The sequence below is a fragment of the Emydura macquarii genome, unplaced genomic scaffold, assembly GCF_026122565.2.
Source record: "Emydura macquarii macquarii isolate MOO-44397 ecotype Brisbane River unplaced genomic scaffold, CSIRO-AGI_Emac_v2 contig_499, whole genome shotgun sequence".
Taxonomy (NCBI): domain Eukaryota; kingdom Metazoa; phylum Chordata; order Testudines; family Chelidae; genus Emydura; species Emydura macquarii.
The window spans coordinates 16,601,665-16,629,435 of NW_027130636.1; the positions used below are offsets into that span (position 1 = coordinate 16,601,665).

General features: G+C 50.1%; 1 protein-coding gene across 1 annotated transcript in view; it reads left to right on the plus strand.

Moving 5' to 3' along the window:
• KIF1A (kinesin family member 1A) overlaps positions 1-27,771 on the plus strand; it is a 149,493-nt gene that overhangs the window by 67,473 nt on the left and 54,249 nt on the right. The window contains exons 14-25 of the mRNA XM_067539025.1: positions 594-727; positions 1,850-1,929; positions 3,613-3,688; positions 7,547-7,626; positions 8,744-8,850; positions 11,122-11,205; positions 11,568-11,748; positions 11,869-11,941; positions 12,274-12,367; positions 14,577-14,725; positions 15,292-15,470; positions 21,796-21,933. Coding sequence (XP_067395126.1) covers positions 594-727; positions 1,850-1,929; positions 3,613-3,688; positions 7,547-7,626; positions 8,744-8,850; positions 11,122-11,205; positions 11,568-11,748; positions 11,869-11,941; positions 12,274-12,367; positions 14,577-14,725; positions 15,292-15,470; positions 21,796-21,933 — 1,375 coding nt within the window. The remainder of the gene's footprint in view (positions 1-593; positions 728-1,849; positions 1,930-3,612; positions 3,689-7,546; positions 7,627-8,743; positions 8,851-11,121; positions 11,206-11,567; positions 11,749-11,868; positions 11,942-12,273; positions 12,368-14,576; positions 14,726-15,291; positions 15,471-21,795; positions 21,934-27,771) is intronic.

Consider the following 27,771-nt stretch of genomic DNA (forward strand, 5'->3'; position numbering starts at 1 on the left):
TAGGTCCAGCAGTTCCCATGGCGACGCTTGTGGCCAGATTTTCACAAGAGTGCAGCACCCAGTGCCCTAAGCTCTTCCGATCATCAGGCCACATTGGTGACAAAATGGCAACTGGGTGTCTTCTGCCCCTTTAGCCATAAGCCAAGATGGTCTTGAATCAGATTCCCTGCCCTCTGCCGGCTCTGTGCCCGCCCAGCCAGTGGACAGAGTAGGTAGTGTGGACACGGTGTAAATGCACCATGCGACTCGCTCTGGATGAAGCAGGGTGTGGCAATGCTTTGCGTGCCTCTTTTGGCTGTGGGGTGAATGCTTCTTCTGGCAGAGAGATGGTGTAAGTGCTTCCTGCCCCAAAGCCAGCGCAGGATGCTGTGTGTATTTCTGTGTGATAATGTCTAGCTTTCTCCTCACCGCATCGTGTCACTTTCTCCCAACTGCTTTCTTTTCTCTATCTTCCTTTTCCTTCTTCCTGTCCACATGCCCATCCCCCCTTCTTTGTTTCCTTCCCCGCCCCATAGACCTGAGCGACTTTGAGAACAATAATGGTAACGATAGCGTGGCAGAACTGAGTCAACGCCCTGACAATCTCTCCACAGTGACCAATGCCTTGGTGGGCATGAGCCCTTCCTCCTCCCTGTCAGCCTTATCCAGCCGAGCTGCCTCCGTCTCCAGCCTCCACGAACGCATCATGTTTGCTCCGGGCAGCGAAGAGGCCATTGAGAGGCTGAAGGTAGGAGCTTGAGAACACTCACATTGTGCTGCACTGAGATCAGGGGAAGATGAAACACATGTGGTTTGGCAGTGGAACCACTTTATATCCCCGTGGTGGCATTTGAACCTAGGTCGGGTGTCTGTGATGGCCCACGCTCTGTTATCTATCACGTGTGCATGCACTGCAGGAAGACCTCAGTGATTATCTCCTACAGCCTCCAGCTTCTTATGAAGCAATGAAATCAAATGAGACCAGCAGGCACTTTATTAACAGGGACATTCATGGAGTCCAGGCCTCCAAAGATGACGGTTTGGGGATTTTCCCCACAGGTTTAGAAAGCCTCCAGAAACTCAGTTTCCAGGCCAAAGGTTTCAATAACAACCCATGATTTTCAGTGCCCAGCTTTGGATGCCTTAACAAGTGAGATTCTAATGCAGGGATTTTCAGAGGGAGGGGTCTTAATGTTGTCCAAAACTCCAGCCCCTCTCAAGTGTTGCAACTTAAAACGGAGGCACCCGAAATCAGTGAGCACTTCTGAAAATCTTGGCCTGCGGTTTTATGTTCTGATTTGTTCCCTGCTCTGTTGAGAGGCTAAAAAGACCATTTTGCTTCGAGTAGCACTCATAAGAGGAAAGATGCTGTACTTCCCCTTGTGGCCCTGCAGTTGCAGGGAACTAACAAGCTCGCTGTTGGTAGGGCTTTACTGAAGCCATCACTGATGCTGGTTTGCCAGCAGAACTGTCTGGCTGCAGTTAGGGTCCAGTCCTGCCCAGTGCTGGTCCTAACCCTAACCCTGACCCTGACCACGCTGGTCATTGGCTTTCCCAACATGTTGTCTTCAAATACTGTGGTTGGTGTAAGGATTGGTTGAAAAAGCTCTTACCCTGCCTTTTCCTTGCGGGGTGCTTTATATTTAAACCCGCATGGGACTGGGATCGCCATGCTGCAGCCAGGAGACAAAGCTGTCTCGTTTGTGTGCATTCTGCAAGGTCAGTGTGCTGGGTGACTTAGGAAATGCCGCTGTACCTCTTACCTTCGTAGAACCGAGATTCATGAGCAAAGCCTAAAGGAGCTTTTGCAGTTCTGGTACCAAAGGTGAGGGCAGTCACAAAATACTAACTCTTAAACTCTGCTCGCCAGGAAACGGAGAAGATCATTGCTGAGCTGAATGAGACCTGGGAAGAAAAGCTGCGAAGGACAGAAGCAATCCGCATGGAGAGGTGAGTGTACCGTAGCAACGGCTGCAAGGCTCATTCACTCCCAGTGTCCAGTCACTTTGTGTCACCTTTGCTGGGGTCAGTTCACCCGCCTGCACAGGTTGTAGTGGCGCCAGCAGCCAGGAAGAGCCAGGATACTAAGACCATCTGACCATGCCCCAGTTATGGCAGTAGCATTGTCGGCGGCACTCATCTACTAATGACTCCTGCGTGGGGCGTTGCAGAGACCCAGCTACACCGACACTGGACGTGGCTGCAGCCCCTTTTCCAGGGGCAGTATGAGATGAGGGGCCAATTGCATTTTAGAAGTGAATGAGGTGAGAGCAAGAGAAGAGAAAGTCCAGTACACCCACTTTCAATACAGTGTTCAATCCTCCAACAGGAAGAGGTGGATGGTCGTGTTGTTAAGGCATCAAATTGGTCTACAACAGTGGTTTCCAACCTTTTTGGCTTGAGGGCTACAAATATCGTTTGTCTATCAACTCATAAAACATGTATTGACATATACACCATTAAGGACGACAAATCACTGCATATTTAAAGCAAACCTTTTCATGCTACTGTGCTCATTTTTACATTCACTATTTTACACCTACACATTTCTCACAGTATATCACACACTCACAGACAAAGCACTCATGTAGATGAGTGACTGTCACTACACACTGAAGCACATGGCCTGGCAGTTAAGTCACAGTGGGTGGCCTGCACTTAGCCACTGTGACTTAACTGCCAGGCCATGTGCTTCAGTGTGTAGTGCACTTAGCAGGCCAAACCGGAAGGCACTGATTTTTAGAGTCCTGCCCCTCCTCAAGCATGGTGGGTCCTGGCTGCTCCTTCTGGCTCCAGTAGGGACCCCTGCGCCTAGGGACCCAGGAGGAGCATTTTGCCATGTTCACTGCAACAGCCAGGGGGAGGGGAACGCTGATCTCCCAGCCCTTTGCTGCAGCAAGGAGCCTGCATCGGTCTTGTAGCCCTGTGGCACCGCACTCCATCCGAGTCCTTGGCAGTGGCTCCTTTCTCCAGCCAGCAGGAGTGGAGAGGCGGGCCACTTTGAAAGACCCTGCAGGCCACTTTTGGCCTCCAGGCCACAGGCTGGGAACCACTGGTCTACAAGCTTCCGACATGACCTCGTACTAGTCACTTCATCTCTCACTGCCTTGATTTCCCCCATCTGTAACATGGGGAGAATAGTACTACCTTGCTTCACAGCTGAGTCTTACTTCATTGACATTTATCAGGCGCTTTGAGATCCTGCAAGCAGCAGGCACTAGCTAAATATTATAAATGGCATGTCTGTCTTAATCTAGAGGGTTTAAGAAAATGGAATGACTGAAATCATTACTATTCCTTATTGATTCAATTGAGTTTTAATCAAACTGTCATGATTTGCTAAGCACTATACAAACATTTAACAAAGCCCAGAGCTAGTCCGTGTAACCACATGTTCCTCTCACGGTTACCCTAATCCACCCTCCTTCATTGGTTTGTTCCATGCACTTGATTCGTCTTGACTCCAACTGGACTGTGAGCTCTTTGAAGCAGGGACTGTCTCTTGGCATGTGTCCGTGCAGCCCTTAGCACAGTGGGATCCTGATCTCAGCTGGGTTCTCTGGGTGCTGCTCTGGTGCAAAAAACTAATGACACAGGCTGTTTTGATGGACTTTTGCTTTTGCTGTTGCTCAGGGAAGCGTTGCTGGCAGAAATGGGCGTGGCCATGAGGGAAGATGGAGGCACACTGGGTGTGTTCTCTCCTAAGAAGGTAGGTAGGATTCTTTTAATCTCTTCTGCCAGGTAGATCAGACCCTTCTGAAAATATACCTACTGCCCAGCATGCAGCGCTTTGAAAATACCGCCCTGCTAAATTGCTATCAGTCCAGCTCATTTCTGATTAGCTCCAAGAGGTGTGAACTGCCCCCTCTATCTTAGTGGGTGTTAACTCTGAAACATAAATATGACACTTTAAACGTCAACCCTGTTCACTATTTCACTGCTGATTGTTTTAGTAGAAACGTCCAGCTAATTTTCCCTTCCTGATCTCAAACTGCTTGCTACACCTCTCCAGATGGAGAATTTGCTGTCAAAATAAAGTAACCCTGGGCTCCTGGTGTGATTGTATGATTGCTTTTTAGATGCAACTTATTAAAAACCTCAATTTTTTAGTATAAGTGAAGTAGCCCCTGATTTCCTGCCTGTCACACCAGGTTGCTGTACAATCCAGGGATTCTTTGGCTAAGGATAAATGTCTAGTTTGCCTTAATCCCGGATTTAAGATGCTGAATTATTATTAATGCTGTAGAAGTGTCCCAGAGTGTGCCAGGCATTCTAGGAAAACCCAGTCCCTGCCCCCAATAGCTTGCACACTAAAGAGCTATTGTTGGATGCTATGTATCATACGTTATTATTGTTGTTTTATAAATGCTTATTACAGCAATCGTCCATATCAAATAGCTGTCGGCAGTGCAGTTGGCGACCCTGTCCTGCACACATTGCTGCACACATGTAACTCTCTGCCCATGTGTAAAGTTATGCACATGTATGGATAGGATCCAGGCCTGTTGGTGGCTCTCACTCAGCAGGCCTCTTGTCTCTCTTGCTATAAAGGAATCTAGCTTAAGAATCTTAGAGCAGCTAGCCCTGCCCAATAAGGCAAGCTCTGTGTGCAAAACGATAGGGCTAGGGAGGGTTAGACAGACCAGTGATCTGACTGGTCAATGAGCCTTTATGCATCATAATAACACGGCACATGGGAGAACATGAAGATCCTGCTACCTCAGGTAGGGTGCAGGGAGTGGATGTGTTTGTTTTCTTCATTCATTAATTTGTTTGCATTATTGTAATTACCATTTTCTGGCTGTAGTGTATGCGAGTTGTTTTTTTTTCCCCTTGTAGCCACTGCCTGTTAGGCCCCAGGCTGTATTCCTGGAAAGCGTGGGGGTGTATTCCCCCAAGCAGGTTGGTCTGGTGGGTGGAGTTGGAGTGATATGAATGGCTAAGTATCTAAACACCCGAAGCTACTCCAAGGGTAGAAACCTGTCTGAATTCTCTACCTGGTGGCTAAGCAATTTGGCTTTGAAGGACTTGAAAACCCTGCACAGGGAGAGGAAAGAGACCCAGAAAGCATGTAGCTTGTCACTGCATTATGCAGTCGGTCAGTAGCTTTCCTGAGGGGCTCAGCAGAGGAGGCGGGAATGCCTTTGCCTTGCAAATCTTGACTGAGGTCACAAGTTTCCTAGTCTCAGCCTCTGCACTAATGGGCACGTGGCCACACCCTAAAACAAGTGCATTAGTGCTCCGCTCAGGTGAGGAGATGGGCTGCAGCACAGTCATGGTGCTGGGCTGGCTGAAGCTGTCAGGTGCCTGCCTCTTGCCATCTGGGATTCCTCGGGGTTTGGCGTGTGTAGGTCTCAATCCTGGCAGGCTGAGTGTAAAAACTTTGAATGAGCAGAAAATCACCCCTCCACTCCAAATGCCAATTTCTTGTCTGTGCCAGCTGGCCACAGGGAGAAGAGATCGCGTTCTACCCCGACCTCCTCCCCTGTGCTGTGTGAAATGGATACTTGACTGGCCAGGGTCTGGGGGAGAGTGGGGGCTGTGCATGCAGTAGTTCTGGCAGGCGCATAAGACGTTTCTTCTAAAGTTGTGGTGGACTCTCTCTTTTCCTGTGCACTAAAGCTGTGACACACAGCTCCGGTCTGATCAGCTCAGCCCGGTGTGGCTAGAGAGCTGGAGTGGGGTGGTTCTGTAGATCATGAGGGGAAGGAGAGGTGGGAGCTCAGAGAGGAAGGATGAGTTAGGACACTAACCTGGGATGCAGGAAACCTGGGATTGATTTCCTGCTCCACCAGCCCGCCTACGTGACCATGGGCAAGTCAGTCATTTAGTCTCAGTTGCCATGTATAAAATTAGAATAATTGCACTTTCCTACCTCCTCCAGGGGTTGTGAGGGTAAATACACTAGCAGTGATGAAGTGCTCAGATACTATAATAAAGAGGCCACATAAGTACCCTAGGTAGATAGATACCAAGGCAACAGGTGTCTAATTAATACTTAACTAGCTGGGTAGGGAGAGAAAGCAAGGCCATATGCAAAAGTGGGTTCTTGTAATAAAGCACTTCACTCCATATTTAGGCACCTGAATAAATAAGAAACCTGCTTTTCGAAGTGCTGAGCACCCAGCAGCTCCTGTTGAAGTCTGGGGTAGTTAATCAGAGCTCAGCACTTTGAAAATCAAGCCACTTATTCAGGTGCCTAGCTATGGCCCAAGGAGGTTCATTTATGCACCCATTGTGGAGATTCTTATCTATAGACACTTGTACAATATATTAATGAAAGTCGCCTGAGCAATCCTCGCCAAGTTAGACCTGATGACCAAGGCTAAGCAAAGGTTGTAAGGGTTAGTTTAACACAGGTTGCAAAGCAGGAAGATCTAAATGAGAGGAAGAAATGGAAGAAGCCAGCTCAAAGAGGGGGAGAGAGGGAGGAGGAAATAAAGCGACATCATCATCTGTTGGGACCAGGCTTTAGTAGTAGCTTTAGTGGAGGATGCAGAGGAGACATTTTGGCTATTCCCAACCGTCATAGACTCAGTAACTAATTCTTTCTCCTTGTGCATCTGGGGGCTCTCTTCCTGTGGGGCAGGGATTGAGGATCTAGGAACCCAACTCAGGAATCATCTAATCCTATAAATCTGGAGTTGTTTGTGGTCTGTGATCTTCGTCTTCTAATAAACAATCATTCCACTCCTCGGTGTGTGTTGACTGTTTGCTCTGCATGAGGGACAGTTTCTGATTCTCTTTGCATACCGTTTAGCCTGGTTTGTGGGTTGTGGTCTTAGAGGATCTCCCACAGGAACTCAGTCAGGTGTAAGATTATAGCAATGTGAGCTTGCTCCTGGAAGTGCTCTGCTTCACCCTAGCAGCATAACAGCTCCTGGGCCATTTGGGGGTGCATTACCTGTGCCATTAGAGGACTTGGCTGGCTGCAATTGAATAGAGAAGTTGCTGTAATGTGCTGGTGAGTTCAGGAATCTCAGCTCTAGCTGAAGGATGCATTAGGCCCTTTTGTGTTAGAATAGTAAGTCATTCCTCTCAGCTCACATGCCCCTCTTGGCTTTCACTCAAATGCAATGTGGAATTAGATAGCTGGGGCAAATTTCATTACATTTCCCAAGCCAATTAGAGAAGTAAGGGCAGTGCTGAACAGACCTGATTCCTCCCACCCCCACGTGGCACCTGTGCAAAGTGGCTGTGAATTGAGCCTGTTGAGAGTGGACAGCCAGCATGAAGTAAATGGCCTGGTGTGATTCAGGGCACAGAGAAGCCAGGCCCCAGCTCTGCTGTTCCTGCTTCAGTTTTTATTTTTCATTAGCACTGTTCAGGGAGGCAGGGACTGTCAAAGGAGCCAAGTGATTGTCAATGGGAGTTGGTCACCTGACTCTCTTTAGCCACTTTTGAAAATCCCTACCCAAAATATTCTCTACCTGAATTATGCTGGGGCAGGAGTGGATGCTTCATGCAGTGGCTGTGTCCCCGAGGGCAGGGCTATCTTGGGACACGGCTCGGGGTCTGACTGAGGATACTGAGGATGCCTTTGACCCTTTCTGTCTCTCTCTCCCAGACGCCTCACCTGGTCAATCTGAATGAGGACCCGCTGATGTCTGAATGCCTTCTATACTACATTAAGGACGGAATCACCAGGTGAGGGCATAACAGCAGCAGAGTCAAGTAGCACCAATGTGTCTGCTGGAATGAACACGGATCTGACTCTGGTGATCTGAGGGCAGGGCAGGCCCAGTGCACGGGAGCCTCTCTCCTCTCCTCCTTACTTCCTGCTGGAGTAGGAATAGCTGCTCTGTTGCTATTGAACTCAGCAGACAAGCTATTGGCGATGATACTATGGAGCATTTGCAGCCCTGCCCTCTGCTTGATCCCTGGGCCAGGCTGGCCTTCCCAGAGAAGGGAACTAAAGGGAAATCTGATTGATGTGTTCCCATGGATTTAATGTGCTGCTCAGGGAAGGGTAGATGGGAAGTGCTGTCCTTGTGGAAGAATATCCTACCCACCCACCTCATCCTGGGGATGGGTGAGGGCTCCCTTTTGCAGAAGCCCTGCCCCTACAATACCCAGGTGCACTGGGAAGGGGGAAGCAGGCCTCGGGCAAGCAGTCTGCACATGCACATCTTTGATATGGAGCCAGGGAAGAGAGCAGAAGCAGATTCTAATTCCACCACCTGGGAGGGATGCTTTAACAGGTGAATATCGGCATGCAAAAAGTCATGTGTTCCACGGTAATCACTGCGGTGCTTCATGTCCATTCTGCCCTCCTTCTGTCAATGGTGTGTATCCGCACCAGGAGCGCTTGCACCGACTTAAGAGGGAGCTCCATGTGGAGCAGGGAGCTGAGAGCCTGGGCGGCAGCTGCTGGGCTCCAGCTGGGAGCTCTGTGCCCGGGCTCTCAGCACTGCTGGGACTCACAGCTAGAACAACACCATCCCTGCTCAATTTCAAAACAGGGGCCTACCAGTGGTGAAACTGACATTCTTGTCAATTTCACAGCTCTGGTTGATAGTCAACAGGTGAGGCAAAGCAAGTAATGCAGTGTCTATGTATGTCTATACTGTGTCACTTAAACTAGGTTGGCCTAAGCCTTATGCCTCATGTTGAGGTGGATTTACTAGGGCGGTGGAGTGGGTGAATTACAGCAGTGGGAGGAACACTGTAGTGTGGACACTGACATAGATAGGTCCACATAAGCTGCCTTATGTTAACACAGCTTTGTAGTGTAGACATGCCCTACGTCTGTGTCTGCTCGCAGGGTCGGTCGAGAGGATGCAGAGAGGAGGCAGGACATCGTGCTGAGTGGACACTTCATTAAGGAAGAGCACTGCATTTTCCGCAGCAACACCAAGGCCGGCGGCGAAGGTATCCTCATATAGAGAGCCTCACACATCCGCGCTCTGTGTGTTTTCTCTCCAGTTCAGTCACAGCACAGGCCTGCCTGCAGCACCTTCTCAGTGTTCGCAGCCAGGGCACTCCAGCTCCTGGTTACATCCATGAGGCGTGGGGCACAGATGCCTGTCAAGAGGCATGAATGAGGGTGCCCCCTCTCTACCTGCTTGTCAAGGTGGTCTGCGTGGGAATGCAGCCTTCACAGGACGTGGTGTGACATCTCCATCTGTCTCCCTGGTCCTGTCATTCCCATTTCCTTCCTGGCACTTGTTGAAGCCCAGTCAGACCAATCTCTGTGCTGTGCCAGCTTCCCAGTCAAAAGGAACGTCACACCCCTGGAAAGCCAGCTAGCCGTCTAGAGCGTTGGCGGGGCACTATTGTCTTCCATTCCAATACCACTGAGAGAGGCGAAGGGAAGCGTCTCCAGGGCATTGTGGGTGATATGCAAATAGACAGAGGCTATTTTGTAAGGCAAATTAGGAAGCAGAGAAGATGGCTGTGAAAGAAAAGAGCAAGCCATGGAGAATGATTCCCTTGCCAGAGACATTCTGCATTGTCTATTGTGCTGAGGCCACCCCTCCTGTGGAGAATGAACAGCAAACTTGGCTGCTCACAGGAAACGGGAGGGAAATCTCTCTTTGGGGTGATTTGTGGAAAGGCTCTGGTTCCTTTTTTAATCATTTCCTTGTCCAATCTGCCTGCGCACAGTCTATGAGAACATGCTCTGTAGTTTGGATGGCAGCATGGTCCAAACCCTACTATCACTGGTAGACTTCACTAGCTAGGCAGCGGGAGGCTTGACACTTGCTGTGTGTCTGTCTGTGCTGAAATGGGAAGCACCTGATTTCCACGCTGGGCCCATCTGGTGCGTCAGGCAGAGGAGCGTTGTCACATCAGAGGCAGCACAGTCAGTCCTTCCTCTCTCCAGTTATTTGCATACTTCAAACCCATTGGTTGAAATGAAAATGCAGGTCAGGGCTCTGCTCTGTTTTGTCAGCGTTGGGGGTCTGGCCCAGGGGGTCAGGACTGGAAGAGGTGGGGGCTGCTTCAGGTCAGGAGCTGTGTTGGGTGAGTAAGAGTGAGGTTGGAGATTTGCACTGTGGCTCCCTCTGCACTGTAGCTGGCTCAGGCAAGATCACTTACCTGTGCCCAGTCAGCGCGGTTCTAGTTCAGCTAACCAGTGCCCTTAGGATGTGGCAGGCAGAATCCTTAGCTCGCCATACCAAATGGGCTCTCTCAAGGGCAGAGGTGACAGGCAGGCAGCAGGGTTCAGGTTACTGGTGGGAGTAGCCTCAGTGCTGTGCGTGGAAGGTGGTTACATAAAACGGATGCAACCAAGAAGAGCAGTGGCTTGGCTGACTCAACAACAACATGTGAGTGTGGTGGCAGTGTCCTGTGGAGTTGCTGCAGGTTTAGGGACAGAGGCTGCTTTCCTGCCCATCCCAGTGCCTGCATCAGCGATGGAGTGGGCAACCCACCGGCATACAATCACAATGGCTCTGTAAAGGCGGGAGCATCCCAACCCCTTTTACCCTGTCCAGGAAGCTCCGTGCAACCTGGTTTGCCAAAGAGGCCAGAAGGGGGCAGTACGCAACATACCGTTAAGCTTGCAGGTATTTCTCACCAGGTAACCAGGGAACAAATTACACATCACACAATCCCCAGGGATCCCCTGCTCCCTCTGCTTACTCAACCTCACATGCCGTCCCTCTTCCCCATGCTGCATAGTGCTTTGCTCTGCTCAGCAGGAGTGAGCGGGGCATGTTCTGGCTCTCAGGAATTAATGCTCAAGGTTGGATTGGCAAGTAGTTTGCAGTCTGCAGATCCAGGCTGGACTTTGATGTGGAAGAGACAAATCATCAAATGCCAGTGAAATGATGGGAGTGAGAAGGTGGTATAGACCTCCCTGTGGGAAGAACGTACGGAAAGTAACCTGACATTTGGAACTAAAATATAGATACAGGGGGAGAGCTTGAAAAGCACCCATTGACTTTCAGCGAGACATGCTCCTAAATTCCACAGGCACTTCTGAAATCTGACGTTGTGTGTGCCTGGGCATGGCTCCACCTCTGGAGCTGTGTGTCCGCATCAAGAGCCCTCCCTGCCTGTTGTAGCCCATCGGGGCCTGCCCCAATGGTTCCAGTGCAATCAGGAGACCAGCAGCCATACAGGCCTCTGCTGTCAGTTCTCACCGTGGTTTATTCCTCTCTTCCTGTCTCTCTCTCTTCTATGCCTTTCCCGCAGTAGTGGTGACATTAGAACCTTGTGAAGGCGCTGACACCTACGTCAATGGCAAAAAAGTGACGGAACCCAGTGTCCTGCGATCCGGTAGGTCCTGCTTTAGTGGGGGTGACTGGAGAGGGACCCAGCGCGTGTTTGACGCCGCACTGACAAACGCTGCTTTAATCCTGGCCCACACTGATTCCTTTATAGAAACGTGCCCAGCTCACACTGCTGGAGAGGCGGTGGCTTTAGTGGCATCAGTGCAGTGATGATGGGGGATAGTCAATGGGGCGACGCATGCTCAAAGTAAAGCATGTGCTCAAGTGCTCTCTTGAATGGGGTCGTAAGCTGTGTGACACATGAAACCTTGTTGATGGAAATCCTGCTCTGCAGCCCTTGCCATTTAGTTGGGGCTCCTGCATGTGCCGGAGACCTCACTGGTTAATTTTGAACTGCCCTCTCCACAGGAAACCGCATCATCATGGGGAAGAGCCACGTATTCCGATTCAACCACCCTGAGCAGGCTCGCCAGGAGCGGGAGCGGACTCCCTGCGCTGAGACCCCCGCGGAGCCAGTGGACTGGGCCTTCGCGCAGCGAGAGCTGCTGGAAAAACAAGGCATTGACATGAAGCAGGAGATGGAGCAGAGGTGAGGAGGCAGAGGAGGTGAGGGGAATGTGGAGAAGTAGAGCAGAAGGGAAGGAAGTGGGGTGTCAGTAACTGTGGGTCTGTTCAGGTCTGTCATCCTGACCTTCCTAATTCTTTCCAGGCTTCAAGAACTGGAAGACCAATACCGGAAGGAGAGAGAAGAGGCCAACTACCTTCTTGAGCAGCAGAGGCTGGTAGGTGGCATGCACATTCTGCTTCTTTCCTGGCTCCCCAGAGCATCACTAGTCACTGTCAAGGCAAAGACCGAAACTGAGTCTCTAAACATGGGTAGGGTGGATTGGCATCTTTTGAAGAGGCTACGTAGGGTGGAAGTACCATGCGTCTCCACATCTCGGGGGGCCTTTTAGACCGGTGAACACAGCTGGGGGAAGGCTGGCTTTCTACAGGGAGTGGAGCCATTTGTCAGTTTTAGGGGATTGCGGGAGACCTGGTACAGGGAGAGGGTGGTCAAAACCAGGAAGACAATTGTTGTGGGTTATTTCCTTATTTCCCCCCCTTCCCTCAGGACTATGAAAGTAAACTGGAGGCTTTACAGAAGCAGATGGACTCCAGGTTTTATCCTGAGGCCAATGAGGAAGAGGAAGAGCCTGAAGATGAAGGTAAGAGTTCAGTGAAAGCAGAGAGAGACTGAAATAAATTGAGAGAGGGAAGGAGCCTTTTCCAGTTTGGTTTGCCAATAACACTTCATGATGATATGTTTGATGGCCCAGGCCATGGGGCTCTGGTCTGTGAAGGTGAAAGTCTGGAAGACTATTCCAATGCATTGACAAGAAGCTCTCTCTTACCAAATAATTGTAGATGTGTGAAGCTGCGGTATCACAGTGGGGTATGGTCACAAGGGGGATGAGAGAGTCAGGGAGGCAAGATTGTTGCTTGTTAAATCAGTCTTGTCTGAATTCAGGGCTGGAGCTTTGCTCATTTGCCAGCATGTTCAGAACCTGCTTAGGATATTGCAACTCTAATTTAAACAGCACGGGTATAATGGTTAGAGCAGATATTCACACTGCACCCAGCACACCCCATTCTCCATACTCCTGAAGTTCATGTTGGTACTGCAGACTGCTTCTGGATTTGTGGCTAGCAAGAAGCAATGTACAAATGGATAAGGCATAGAGATGAAGAAATAACATGAGGTCTGATTGCAAAATTTCTGTAGTTGAATGACTGGCATGAAATAAGTGGGGAATCCATTTATTGAAAATTAATCAATTTAATTTAATTCATTTATGGAAAATGAATCAATCATTCTCTGGTAAAGTGTGCGTTGTTTTGTTTTAAAGGAAGGCAGATGGGAAAGTCACATTTCTGGAACGGAGAAAGGATATCAGCATAACACCTGATTCTCATTTACACCCAGGCCTCTTTATCCCCCCCAGTGGTACTGAAGAGGGGCATTAAAGTTGATATAAATGACACTACTCCACTTTAAGGCCATCAAAGGGTCTTAGTGTAAATGAGAGTAAGGCCTTTACAATTTAAAAACACCAGTGCTGTTATTGTAATCAATTATTCTCTCAGCCTCTAGCTGTGTTTGGGAACTGGTATTTGTTGTTTCATACAAATAGTAACCCTTCCCATCCCTCATTTACCTTGACTGCTGACAGACAGAGTGGAATTAGCTTTGGCTTACGGGGGAAGTTGCCCTACCTGTGTATCTGGGGTATTTCTGTTGGACCTTGCACTGGGCACCCTCCTGGCTTGTGTGGGGAACAGTTATTAGGGCAAGAAGAGCAAACTGTATTTCCTCATGTGCTTCTGTGCTAGAGCAGCTCACCTTTATCAATGACCTGGGAGAAAACATAAAATCATCACTGAGAAAGTTTGCAGATGACACAAAAACTGGGGGGGTGGCAAATAATGAAGAGGACAGGTCGCTGATTCAGAATGATCTGGATTGCTTGGTAAACAGGGCACAAGCAAATGTGTGTTTTAATACAGCTACATGTAACTGTGCACATCTAGGAGTGAGGAAAGTCGGTCACACTTACAGGATGGGGGGTCTATCCTGGGAAGCAGGGACTCTAAAAAGGATGTGGGGATCATGGTGGATAATCAGCTGAACCTGAGCTCCCAGGGTGACGCTGTGGCCAAAAGAGCTCATGCGATCTTGGGATGTATAAACAGGGAAACCGTTAGTAAGAGTTGTGAGGTTATTTTACCTTTGCCTTTGGCACTGGTGCGACTGCTGCTGGAATATTGTGACCACTGCTGGTATCTAGAGTTCAAGAAGAATTTTGCTAAATTGAAGAGGGTTACGAGAAGAGCCACAAGAATGATTAAAGGATTAGAAAACCTGCCTTATAATGATAGACTCAAAGCGCTCAGTCTATTTCACTTAACAAAGAGAAGTTAAGGGGTGACTTGATCACAGCCTGTAAGTGCCTACATGGGGAACAAATACAGGATAATGGACTCTTCAATCTAACAGACAAAGTTTGAACACAATCCTGTGACCGGAGATTGAAACTAGACAGATTCAGGTTGGAAATAAAACATCATTTTTCAACAGTGAGAGGGATTATCCATTGGAACAATTTAGCAAGGGATTCTCCATCACTGACCATGTTTAAATCCAGAAAGGCTGTTTTTCTTAAAGCTCTGCTCTAGGAATTATCTGGGGCCGTTCTCTGGCCTGTGCTGTGCCGCGGGTCACATTGGATGATCACAGTGGTCCCACCTGGCCTTGGAATCAATGAAAGCCTCTCCTCGACTGGCTGGAATGGAAGCTGGGCGGTGTTAGTGGTAGTATGCACAGGAGTGTAGGGGGCATCCTTTGACGAAAGTGACCTTGTCTCTTTGTCCCCACAGTGCAGTGGACTGAGCGGGAGTTTGAGCTCGCCCTCTGGGCCTTCAGGAAGTGGAAGTGGTACCAATTCACCTCACTCCGGGACCTGCTGTGGGGCAATGCAATTTTCCTAAAGGAGGCCAATGCCATTAGCGTGGAACTGAAGAAGAAAGTAAGCACCCTCTGCCACACTCAGGCTCTCCTGGGTCTTTCCCCTGAGTTATGGCATTGGGTGTTCTTTCCATTTTTTGGAGGACATTGAGTGCCTCCACATTCCCCTGTTTGCTGGATGCAGAGCTAAGCATGAGCAATTCCAGGTAATTACCAAACAGAAAAGGGTTTGTGCCTAAACAACGAGCAGATGGGACAGAAACTGCAGCCCTCTGCTTCAGTAGAGCATCACCAGCTTGCATGTGCCACTACGATGGCAAAACTGTAAATGAGATCAAGGACTTGGGCTCTCAAGGACCAGAAAACGTCTTCCTAGATGAGCCTTATTACAGGTTCTACGAGCAGCAATGGGCCAGATTCACACCTGGCGTAAGCACGTTTAAGTCCATGGAAGTCACTGACATCCACTTACCCCGAGGTCAGGGGTGGCCCATTGTGTCAACAGTTGATGCATTTCAGGAGTTACACAGAGTGGCTGCCAACAGTCCAAAGGCCCTGGCTGGAGAGCCCCAATTACCAGGAGCCTTTCATGCACATGCTGACAGACAGCCCTCTGTCCATTCCCAGGTTCAGTTCCAGTTTGTCCTCCTCACCGACACTCTGTACTCTCCTCTGCCTCCTGACCTTTTGCCTCCCGATGCTGCCAAAGACCGGGAGAAACGGCCCTTCCCACGCACCATTGTGGCTGTGGAGGTGCAGGACCAGAAGAATGGAGCAACCCATTACTGGACTCTGGAGAAACTCAGGTAAAATGGGGCAGAGGTGACTTGGCACAGCCACAGGGCTGCTATAGGTCAGGGGTCTATGATCGGAGTGGGTGGGTGAGCTTCTGTGGCCTGCATTGTGCCAGGAGCTGAGACTAGATGATGATATTGATCCCTTCTGACCTTAGAGTCTATGAGTCTATTGCCTGGGGTGGGCCGAGGTGAGAGCAGCCTGTGGTCCTAGCCGCTGGGTTTTAAGTTGCATGCACACACCCATCGATGAGTGAGAATTTACCCCTTGCACATTTATTAGCACTGGCTTCACAAATAAACAAATACGACCAGTGAGCAATAATACACTGTAAAATAACATAGACCTATATTTCATTACAAATTTAAACTCATACCTCTTTACCCATATGGACTCCATATTTCCATTAGCTCGTTTGTTACAGCTCTCCCCACTCCACACAATGCAGGGATCAAGAGGCACCTCTTTCATTGGGTATCTCTGCACGATGGGGGCAGGAATTCAGTCTGCATATATCAGATACATTGTGTGTGGGATGCCTCAGAACTACAGCAATGTATGTGGCGGTGATGCATTTGATATTCAAGAAGTACAGTGCTACAGGGTGATGTGAGTGCCTGTGATGCACTGGGTGTCCCAGAAGTACAGTGATATAGGAGTGGTATGGGTGGTTGTGATGCATTAGGTATCCCAAAAGTGCAGAGGTACAAAGGTGGTGTGCGTGGCTGTGAAGCATTGTGTATCGCAAAAGTACAGTACTACGGGGGTGGTGTGCGTGGCTATGATGCATTGGGTGTCCCAAATGTACACTGGTACAGAGGTGGTGTGTGTGGCTGTGAAGCATTGGTTGCCTCAGAAGCATAGTTGTACAGGATTCGTGTGTGAGGCTGTGATGCATTTGATGTCCCAGTATTACAGTGCTAAGTGGGCGGTGTGCATGGCTGTGATGAAGTGGATATCCCAGAAGTACAGTGGTACAGGCATGGTATGTGTGGTGATGAATGGGTTGTCCCAGAAGAACAGTGGTATGGGGTGGTGTGCATGGCTGTGATGCATTGGGTGTTGCAGAAGTACAGTGGTATGGGGGTGGTGTGCATGAGTGTGATGCATTGGGTGCCTCAGAAGTACATTTGTACAAGTTGGTGTGTGTGGCTGTCATGCATTGGGTGTTCCAGAAGTACAGCGGAATGGGAGTGGTGTGCATGGCTCTGATGCATTGGGTGTTCCACAAGTACAGTGGTGCAACAGTGGTATGTGTAGCTGTGATGCATATGGTGTCCCAGAAGTACTGTGATACAGGCGTGGTGTACATGCCTGTGGTGCTTTGGGTCTCCCAGAAGTCAACTGTATGGGGTTGGTGTGCATGGCTGTAATAAATTGAGTATCCCAGAAGTACAGTGGTATGGGGGTGATGTGTGTGCTTGTGATGCATTCCGTGCACCAGAAGTACAGTGGTACAGGTGTTACCCACACAATAGGACACCCCACCTTTACCCCAATCCGTAGGGCTCAAGGCATAACCTGGTTAAGGCACACCCACCCTTTCACAATCCGTAAGGCTCCAGGGGAAAGGCACCTACCTTTACCCAGTTCACACTCTAGAGCTCAAGGTCACCCATTCCCAGAGCGTAGGGCTCTGGGTGTGATCTGGTTAATTGAAGTACGCGCCCTTTCCCAATGTGTAGGGCTCCAGGTATAGTTCTCTGTGGGTTTGCAGGATCTTTTAACAGTGAAGGAGCCTTATGCAGTAATCTCCTTATTCTCTATTTATTAACAATTACCAAAACAGAATACACACACTAAGCATACAATGCTCACCACTCCCAATAAGGCAGACAAACCTCCTGGTGGCCAACAGGATTAGTTCATCTGGAGACTCCAGCTTCTGCCCAGTGTGGTTGGCAGGTGTGTAGGTCTGGCAGCTCTGATCTTCTTGGGCTGTGTCCTGGAGTTAGGTTCCAAAGAACTTTCTTTTGGACCTCAGTTTATATAGTTAAAACTTGGGTCCTGCTTAGCTGTACCTTAACCAATTATTATAAATAAAAGTTCTACAAAACACCAATCCTAGCCCATTACGAAACAGTTCTTTAGCCAATCATATCCCACCACCTCAATTGATTTAAATAGAGCACACTTAGTTATGCAACAGACAGAAACAATGAAAGAACAAGACAGAAATCTTTCAGATAAACAATAGAGAATTGGGTACCATAAAGGCAAAACAATAAAAAGTGTAGATTTTACAGCCACAGCTGTTGATAAGTGATTCCTTTCCAGACAGAATGCTATCAAACAAAGTTTTCTTTAAGCATCTTAAGATCTGTTTCTTTATCTGGTGGTGGTAGGAACTATTAAGACAGTAGCACCTTCTTAACAGCCTGATATTACATTGTTTTGAAGTAGTTTCAGGAATGTGAAGATGTGACTACCTGCTACTTAGCTTATGGCTGCTACCTCTCCTAGTATGGCTGCTACTGCTTAGCCCAAGAACAAGGCCTCCCAAGGCCTCCGACCTTACACAGGGTGGTGTGTGTGTGTCTGTGATGCAGTGATTGTCTCACAAGTATGGTCGTACGGGATTGGTGTGCGCTGCTGTGATGCATTGCGTGTCCCAGAAATACAGTGGCTGTGAAGTACTGGGGTCCCCAGAAGTACAGTGATATGGGGGTGGTGTATGTGACTGTAATGCATTGGGTGTTCCAGAAGTACAATGGTACAGGAATGGAGTGCATGGCTGTGATGCATTGAGTACCCCAGAAGTACAGTGATATGGGGGTGATCTGTGTAGCTATGATGCATTGGTTGTCCCAGAAGTACAGTGGTGCAGCAGAGGTATGTGTGGCTGTGATGCATATGGTGTCCCAGAAGTACAGGGTGTGATGAAATGGAGATATTCTTGGGGTTTTCTCTGAGTGCTGTGTGTGTGCCTTAGTTTCTCCCATATGTAACTCATGTATCTTGGTGATGGGACCCGGGTGTGTGCTCATTGCAGACGCCACTAGAGGGTGGATGGGCCTTCCCCAGCCACACATGCACAGACAATGGCCAGCACCCCTGCCCTGGGTCAACCACCAGCTGCACAGTTTGTGGCAGGTGGAGACAAGGAGGGGTAGACAAAGGACTTGGGTAGGGGCAAGGGGAAGGCTCTGGGGAGTGGCTGGCTGGAAGGGCCAGTGTCCTGTAAAGGGGGCTCAGGAGCAAGGCCTGAAAATGGGCTGAGACTCCCTAGTTGGTCACTGCTGTAACTTCTAATTAGTCTGTTTAATCTGCTATCCGTCTTTCTACGCTGTGATCCTGAGAACTAATAAACCCTTCTGATGCCCACGCTGGCTGTGAATCGCTTCTGACTGCAAGGCAGGTGCCTGGCCCTTTGGGGTGTGTAGGAGCTCCCCAGAGTCCCGTCCAGGGAGACTCACAGGGGGATCTCAGGCAGAGTGGGGGGCTGAACGCTCTGAGGCCAGATTTAGGAGGCAGCTGCATGGGTGTGTGGAGACCTGGGTGGGGGGCAGGCTCTGAGCACCTGAGTCCTGACTGGCTGTTCCTGAGTGGTTCCAGAGCCCTGGTCCTGTGGGACTCTGTCACATGTGGTAGCCAGAGAATGGCTGGATGCACCCTGCGGACAAGAGTGTCTGGCAGTAAGTGATGTGGGAGCCATGGGACAAAGGCGCGTTAGAGGGCACAGCGGGAGACTGTCTCCTTAAGAAGGACATCGCAGAGCTGAGCTGAGAGAGGTCTGCGCATTGGAAGGCTCACCAGGGAGCAACTGATTGCCCAGCTGGAGGAGAGCAGCGGATCTCGAGAGCCGGACCCAGATGGGATTTCCAGGGGGGCTGGGAACAGCCAGAGCAGCAGCCAGGCATCCTCAAGATGCAGGCCCCAGCCAGCAGAGAGTCTTCACAGTCAAGTTCCCCCCTGGACCCGAGACGTGTGGAAATAAAGCTGCGACTGAAAGAGCGAGGGCAGCAAGAAAAGCAGAGGCAACAGGAAAGAGGAAACAGAGAAACGGAGGCAACATGAAAAAGAACAGCAGGAGAAACAGAGGCAGCACGAACTGGAGTTGGCTGAGAGAAGCAGGGGAGCCCCCCGTGGTGAGTGGGGATAGACCCCGGGATGCCATCTCCGCAGGGCACGTAGATGCTAACTTGCTGGCCCCATTTAAGGAGGGGGGAAATATTGATGCCTACTTCACTCTTCAAGAAGGCTTGTAATTTGAACCAAGTAGACCCTGCAGATCGGCTGCAATACCTGGCACCTCTTTGGGGCCAAAAGCCATAGGATTTTTCAGCCAGATGGATGGGGTGGAGATGGGACTGTGAACGGTTCAAAGAAGCTCTGCTGCTCAAGTTTGAGCTGACCTCCAAGGCGTACTGGAAGAGATTCTGGGCCGGGCAAAAGACCCTGGGGCTGACCTACCTGGAAGCCACCACCCTGATGAGAGATTACATCTGCAAATGGGGCATTGGAGCAGGGGCTGTTAGCAGGGAGGACTGCTGGGTCTGGAACAACTGTACGATATCTGTGCCCCGGACCTGAAGCTGTGGTTGGGGGACAAGAAGCCTATGGATCTGCAGAGTGCAGGGAGGCTGGCTGATGAGTTCGTGGACAGGCGGTCTGGACATGGACTGGATCCAAAGAGGGATGGAACCAGATCGGGGAGTGCCAATGTTATAGCTGATGCTTTGTCACGGAGAGGCAGGCCTGAACTTCCCCAGGTGACCCCGCTCAGTTAGGTCACGAAGTGGGGAGAAATGTGACAAAGTGGAGATATTTGCAGAGGCCACAAGGGGGCAGATGGGCCTTCCCCAGCCACAGGTACACAGACAATAGACAGGACCCCTCTGCCCTGGGTCAACCAGCTGCAACAGGTTGTAACAGGCGGAGACAAGGAGGGGTAGACACCTTGCACAGGAAGGAGACAAAGGACAGGGGAGGGGCAAGGGGACAGCTCTGTGGGGGTGGCTGGCTGGAAGGGCCAGACCCCTGTAAGGGAACTTAGGAGCAGAGCCTGAAAATGGGCTGAGACACCCTAGTTGGTTGCTGCTGTAACTTCTAATTAATCTGCTTAATCTGCTATCTGTCTTTCTACGCTGTGATCCTGAGAACTAATAAAGCCTTCTGATGCCCATGCTGGCTGTGAATCGCTTCTGGCTACAAGGTGGGTGCATGGCCCCTTCGGGGGCGTTTAGGAGCTCCCCAGAGTCCCATCCAGGGGGACTCGCAGGGGGAACTCAGGTGGATCAGGGGTGCTGAATGCTCTGAGGCCAGATTCAGGAGGCAGCTGCATGGGAGAATGAGACAGACTCCGAGCACCTGAGACCTGACTGCCTGCGCCCAAGTGGTTCCAGAGCACTGGTCCTGTGGGACTCTGTCACACAGGGGTGGTGTGCATGCTTGTGATGCATTGAGTCTCCCAGAAGTACAGTGGTACAAGGGTGGTTTGGGTGGCTGTGAAGCATTTGATACCCCAGAAGTACAGCAGCATGGGGGTAGTATGCGTGGCTATGATGCATAGGGTGTCCCAGAAATACAGTGGTACAGGGGTGGTGTGCATGGTTGTGATGCATTGGGTCTCCCAGAAGTGCACTGGTAAGGGGTTGATGTGTATGGTTATGATATATTAGGTGTCCCAGAAGTATAGTGGTACAGGGGTGGTTTTTGTGGCTCTGAAGCATTCAATACCCCAGACGTATAGCAGTATATGGCTGGTGTGCATGGCTGTGATGCTTTGGGTGTCTCAGAAGTACATTTGTACTGGGGTGGTATGTTTGGCTGTGATGCATTGGACACCTAGTAGGGTAGTGGTATGGCAGTGATTTGTGTGGCTGTGATGCATTGGGTATCCTAGAAGTACAGTGGTACAGAGGTGGTTTGCATGCCTGTAATGCACTGGTTGCCCCAGAAGTACAGTGGTAATGGGGTTGTTTTTGTGGTTGTGATGCATTGGGTGTCCCAGAAATACAGTTGTACGGAGGTGGTGTGTGTGGCTGTGACGCATAGCGTGTCCCAGAAGTACAGTGGTACAGGTTTGGTGTGCGTGGCTGTAATGCATTGGGTGTCCCAGAAGTACAGTGGTATGGGGGTGGTGTGCAGGATTGTGATGCATTGAAAATAACATTAGGGCAGTGGTATGGCAGTGGTGTGTGTGGTTGTGAGGCATAAAGTGTCTTAGAAGTATAATGGTAAAGGGGTGGTGTGCGTAGTTGTTATGCATTGGGTGCCTCAGAAGTACAGTGGTATGGGGGTGGTGTGTGTTGCTGTGTCTCAGTGCTCAAAGGTATGGAACCTAATCTAGACCCTTAAAGCCCATTGTGTGTTTTTGTTTCTCTCTGGTTGCAGGCAGCGGCTGGACCTGATGCGTGAAATGTACGACCGGGCAGCAGAAGTGCCTTCTAGCATCCTTGAGGACTGTGACAATGTCGTGACTGGTGGAGACCCCTTCTACGACCGCTTCCCTTGGTTCAGGCTGGTTGGCAGGTGAGAGCACTGCTGCTCCTTTTTCTAAAGCCATCTGTAATCCAAACACGGCTACAGGAGGAAATGTTGGTTGGTTTGACAGGGATGACAGTGCAGTGTGAAGAGAGTGACCATCTCCCTGTCCTAGGATAGCGGCTGCTGTGGGTGAAAGGGTTGCACCAGGCAGTGAGCCAATATCAGAGGAGCTCTTTTCTCCGCAATGACTTTTCTCTGTCCCCCGCACTGGTGCTCAGGAGTCGCTTTTCTGGGACCCCTCCTGCTCCCGTGCATGCGGTGCCCCATTACAGCGAGTTGGTGGTGAACGTCTCATCGCCTTCTGTGAAGCTGTGTCTACTAACCACAAGGCATGGGCTCTCAATTGGGGGTTGCAGCCACCCTGCCCCATGGGAGGGGGATTCCGGGAGGATTGGGGGGCTCCTGTGACGGAACCGGGGCTGTGGAATGGGGAAAGGTTGAGATCCCCTGCTGTCAGGTTTCTACGTCCATGGATGTGTTTGTGTGCACACACGTAGGCGTGCTCGTTGGCATCGGAACATCTTTGTGTGCTGTACTGTACGCGCCGTGTCTCCTCATGTGCTCCCCACATGCCAGCTGGAAGGGAACAGTACTGTCAGCTAGGAGGTGACGAAGGGACTTCTGTGGGGCACAGAATGCGACCCACCTTTGTGCAGCCAAGGCCTGACCCATTGCCAATGAAGAGCAATGGAAGGACTCCCATTGGTGCCAGTGGCACTGGACTGGGGCCTTATTTGACAGAGCTACGTTCTTGCTTTGCTGAATCCTCTGCAAAGCCAGTGTTGGGAATCCCCATCTTTCACACCAGTTTTTCCCTGCTTTTTAGCTGATGACACTGGTGGCTTCCTTGTAAGACACTTTGGATTGGAAGGTCTTTTTTCCCCTCTCCCTTCCTGAATAGCAACGGTCTTTGGTGTAAAAGAAAAAGCCTGTTCTTTCTCTCTCTTCTGTTTGGAATAGCTGGTGTTAACCTGTCTTCTATCTCGTTGTACTAACCTTAGTTCAGATATCTCTGGCTGCAACAGCTCTCCTCTTTTCAACACATGCATGAGCGAGCGCATGGCTGATCTCACCCCCTCCCCCACCTTCTCGAACCCCGACTCCGACATCACCGAGCCTGCTGACGAGCAGCACGTGGGGAAGGAGGAGGAGGAGGAGGAGGACCTGGAGGAAGACATCTTTCCGGAGTACCCGCTGTATGATGGCCAGGATCCATTTTACGACCGCTCCCCCCTGTTCAGTTTAGTAGGAAGGTTGGTGAGGTTTTAGGAGAGCATGCTGGGAAGGAACTAGCTCTTTCGCACGAGAGACCTGCTTTCAGACACTGATCCCATGTTGAGGGCATATGTTCCACAGATACTTGGGATGGGTTAGCTGAACGGTGTCCTTAACGAGATGACCAACAGGACAGGTGTTAGTGGTTGGCATGATGGAAAGGCAAGTGTCTCTAGGATACAGAGAAGGGAGGGGCTGCTCTAGCCAGGTCCTCTCAAGGCAGGTGTCACAGAGTCTACAGGGACCAGGATTGAGTGGCCACTGGAGTCAAGTGGTTTCTTTAAAGAGAAGAGTTTCATGTGACAGAGAATTGTGCAGAGATAACACAGAGGAAGACAGAACTGAGCTGAAGTATTTTTCCCTAGCTTTAATGCATCTGGGTCTCAGTTCTAGTTTACTGTTGGAAACATTTATGTTGAAATGTCTGCAAAAACCTTCTGGTCCAACGTGGGTTGTGGGGTCACTGATTTAGAAGGGTGACGGCATTGCAGTCACATGGCCTGGAAATCCTCTGCTTGACTGTGCCATAGGTACTCCCCAGCAAGAGGAGAGTGTCTTTGGCTTCAAGGGAGCGCTGTGCCGCCTGGGCAGGTTTGGGATGGCTTGGCCCAGAGGCCAAGGTGGAGCTCTAACACAGTGAGTTGTACAGGAAGGCCCATCAATGATGATAGGTAATAGAGGGATAGTGGCCCTGGGTGGTAGTGATGTGTGAAGAAGAGGTGGCAGCTGCAGAAAGTGAACCTGCTGCTGCGTAGGGATTTGACGCAAAATACTGCAAGGTAGGCAGGTCCTGCCAGTAGCGAGTAGGGTTTTCACAGATGACTCAGGGAAGAGCTGTGGGGAATAAGGTTGGCTTCAAAAGCTAAAACCTAGGGCTGTGGAGAGAGAGGATTTTGTCTTTTTTTTTTTTTTTTTTTAAGCCACATTTTTTTTTAAGCCACCACTGCTGTCAAGTGGTAACATTTCCTCTTGTTGCTTTTGTCTAGCACATGGATGGAAATTGTTTTCTGCAGTCAGGACCTTGCAGTGGTTCGCACTAGAGCCACGCAGAAAAGGGTTGTGTGGGAAGCAAAGCTGCCAGATGCTAGTTTTTAGGCAGTTTGGAGAAAAGCTCTGTAGTGGGGAGAGCTGCAGGGCTGGGAGTGGACTGAGGATTGTTTTTGTCTTCTGCTAGTGGGAACAGAAAAGAACTCCAGCTCTCTTGAAATTGGTGACATGTTTGATTCCATCAGCCACCATTTCATTCTACCAGAACAAACCATCTGAAATTGCCAAGTATGGCACCAGATAGCCCAGTGCTGCTTCAGACTTTTCCCAAGGGGAAAAGAAGAGGTTTTCCCCAGAGTTGTCCCAGAGACATTGGATCAAATTCAGACTTGGTGCAAGCAGCTGCAGCTTCACTGAAGTCTGTGGCATTGCTTCCACTTACATCGGGTTGTAATTCGGCTGGTGAGCTGTGACTATGTCTGTGAAAGCGAGAAGCTGAGTTCTCCTCTCCAGCCAATAGGACTCAGGCAGTGGGAGCGAGAAGGGGAGGAGAAGGGACTAGAAGAGAGAGAGAGGGAGATGGGATAAGAGTCACTGCAGCCTCAGACCGAAAGAGCTGGGTTCTTCCACTTTTTTTTTTCTCTTGGGGGAATCAGAGATTTTAAAACCAAACAAACCAAACTACCAAATGCGCCAATGATGAAACGAACCCCCCATCCTGTGGGATGTTCCCGGGAGGTCTTTCCTTTTGAATCTTCCCAATTCTTTTGAGTCGGACACAGAATTGGCTTTCCCTGCACAGCAGCTGTGCTGATCACATTTCTCGTGAAGTGTGCTTGGATTGGTTTATGATTGGATCCTTGTCTTTGATTAGTTTTTCCCCCTGTTTTCTTTATTCCTTTTTCTTTTTTTTTCTTTTCCTTTTTTTTTTTTTTTTTTTTAAGCTGCTGGCTCTCTCTCCAAAGCTTGAGCAAAAATTGGGGGTTATTTCTCACTTTTGTCTTCCTTTTGAAAGGCTTTTCTTTGGTCTGAGCATGCCATCTTTGCACCTCACCAATCTTGTGGTTAGTGCCTCTGCCCTCCTTCCTTTTCCTTTAGCAACATCCTCTCTCCCCACTCCCTGTCCCCTCTTCCTCCCCCTTCAACTTTTCTGGTTTCAGTCTGCTTCAAGATGTGCTCCCCTCAATTTCATACAGTTATGATGGACGCTTAACAGACTTATGATCCACATTCCTACCCATTAAGGAGGCCTCCTGCAAGATGCTCAGAGTCAGATCTGTATACATAGACACCAAAGTAAAGCCATCTCCAATACAGGGCATCCTGGGCATTCAGGTGGGCACCAGGCTCAATTCCCTCCTTCCTCCCAGCATTGCACCTGATACTGGCCACTCATGAGGATTCAGGTCCTTTGGCCCTACAGTTCCCTCTTATGAGGAGATTCGCTGGGAATTGAAGATGCTCTGCACCTCCAAGGAAGGGCTCAGCACCTTATAGGATTGGCGTTTAAAGCTGGTTTTTGGCTTGTGCTTTAATGACCCAATCCAACTGCCACTGAAGTAAGTGGAAAGATTCCCATTGACTCCAGTGGAAGCTGGCTCCGGCCCCAGATAAATAAGTTACTCTGGACATTTAAAACCTTGTCCTGCGCCTATTGCAGCCAATGGAGTCACTGTCCTTGACTTTCCGGGATGCAGGAGTGAGCCCTTTCTGCAAGAATCACGCAGGTTTTACGACACTATTTCAGCTCAGCAGAGTCAAATCTGTGCTCTGAGCGAGGGCATTGGAGCAGAATGTACAAATAACAAAGCTGCCCACATAGAGATCATCACCAACTCTTGGTTGCCTCCCTGTGAAGAAGCACGCTAGCTACTCTGTGTGGGGGTACATTGTTAAAACAGTGGTCTTGCTTTCTTCAAACCTATGGCACTGCCTTCATCAGAGCACGTGTATGAGGCAGTCCTGTAGAGGCCTGCACTCCTTCAGCCTCCCTGTCAGGCTGCTTTTCCAATCTGGAGACCGGCTACAACAAAAGTCACAGTGGTGGGGGAAGGAATTTTGTACAGCTGGTATCACGTTTAGTGCTGCTGCTGGACTGTGGTGACCTCACACCATGCTTCTGTGGTCTGAGGTCACTACAAAACTCCACCTTCCAGTTCTTCTTCGAGATGTGTTGCTCATGTTGATTCCAAGTAGCTGTGCGTGTGCTGCGTGCACAGTCTGCTGGAAAAAGGTTTTCACCCAGAGTACCCATAGGGTTGGCTGTGGAGCCCCCTGGAGTCACGCCTCCATGGAGCCCTATATAGGGATCTGCCGACCATTCCCTCCTCAGTTCCTTCTTACCGCCCGTGAGGGTCGCTGGAACAACCGGTTTCTCTTGCTTCACAAGTGATTCCCCTTCTCATCACATCTCTGTTTAAGTACCTGTAAATAGTTACGTAGTTAAGATTTAATTGTTGTTAATGTAGGTAGGGTAGTGTTCCTGATTAGCAGGTAGTTTTAGTTCTGCCTGCCCCAGGGTTGGGGCATGCCTGGCTTCAAGTTGTGTGGGTCCTGCAAGAAGCCTATGCCCAGGAATGACCCGCACTCCTCCTGCCTTAAGTGTCTGGGAGAGTCGCACTTACAGGAACAGTGAAAGATCTGTCAGCACTTCTTTCTAAGGACCCAGAAGGAGAGGAGCAAAGACCCAAATTCCTAATGATGGAAGAGGCTCTTCGCCCTTGGACACTTCTGGGGAGCAAGGTCCCAGAAGATCGGCCTTGGTGCGGAGTGCTCTGGCATTGGTGTGGGAAGGATTGCATACTAAGGACTCTGCCAAGGAGACGCAGCACCGACATACCTCCCCAGCACCAAAGGCCACAGCACGGGGAACTCAGTGGCACCGTTTTCATTCCCTGGTGCCGCACAAGAAGAAGAGGTCGGAGAGAGGGTGTTCACTGACATCAAGATCATCAGGAAGAGAAGTGGGCAAAGTAAGACCCGTGCCAGGCCACTTGAGCCTAGACCCTCAAAGCGCAGCACCGTTGACTCTTGCCCCAGGGATTCATTGAGTCCGACACTGTTGGTGTCTCTGACGAGGGAGATATTGGAGAAGGATTTGCAACTCTCCTCTGTTCCTGAGATCTTCGAGGTGGCAATGGGGCTCATTGAGGAGGCAGCCCTGCTAGCCCATCCTAGGCGAGAGCGGATGCAAACTCCAGCACCGAAGAAGACCCCAGTGCCGTCAAAGGGCAAACCGGCGCTGATGGCCAGGTCCTGCTCCCCTTGGCACCGCTTTCCGGAGGCGGAGTCAGTGGTATCCAGGAGAAGCTGGTGCCAGAGTAGACTGAGAACAGAAGGACTGCCCCAATGGCAGGTGTCGCCACAATGGCCATTTTGGATCCCCTGGGCATACCACCAGGCCCAAAGTTCCCACTCGGGCAAGTCATATTCCCTGGCCTAGGGATCCAGACTTTGGCCTTGTAGGAAGGTGCAGTGACCTTCCTCTGAGCCTGGGCCTGAGGAAGGGCCACAACGCCCAGAGCAGGCAGGAAAAGGACCGGCAGTCCAGTCTGCCCGGCA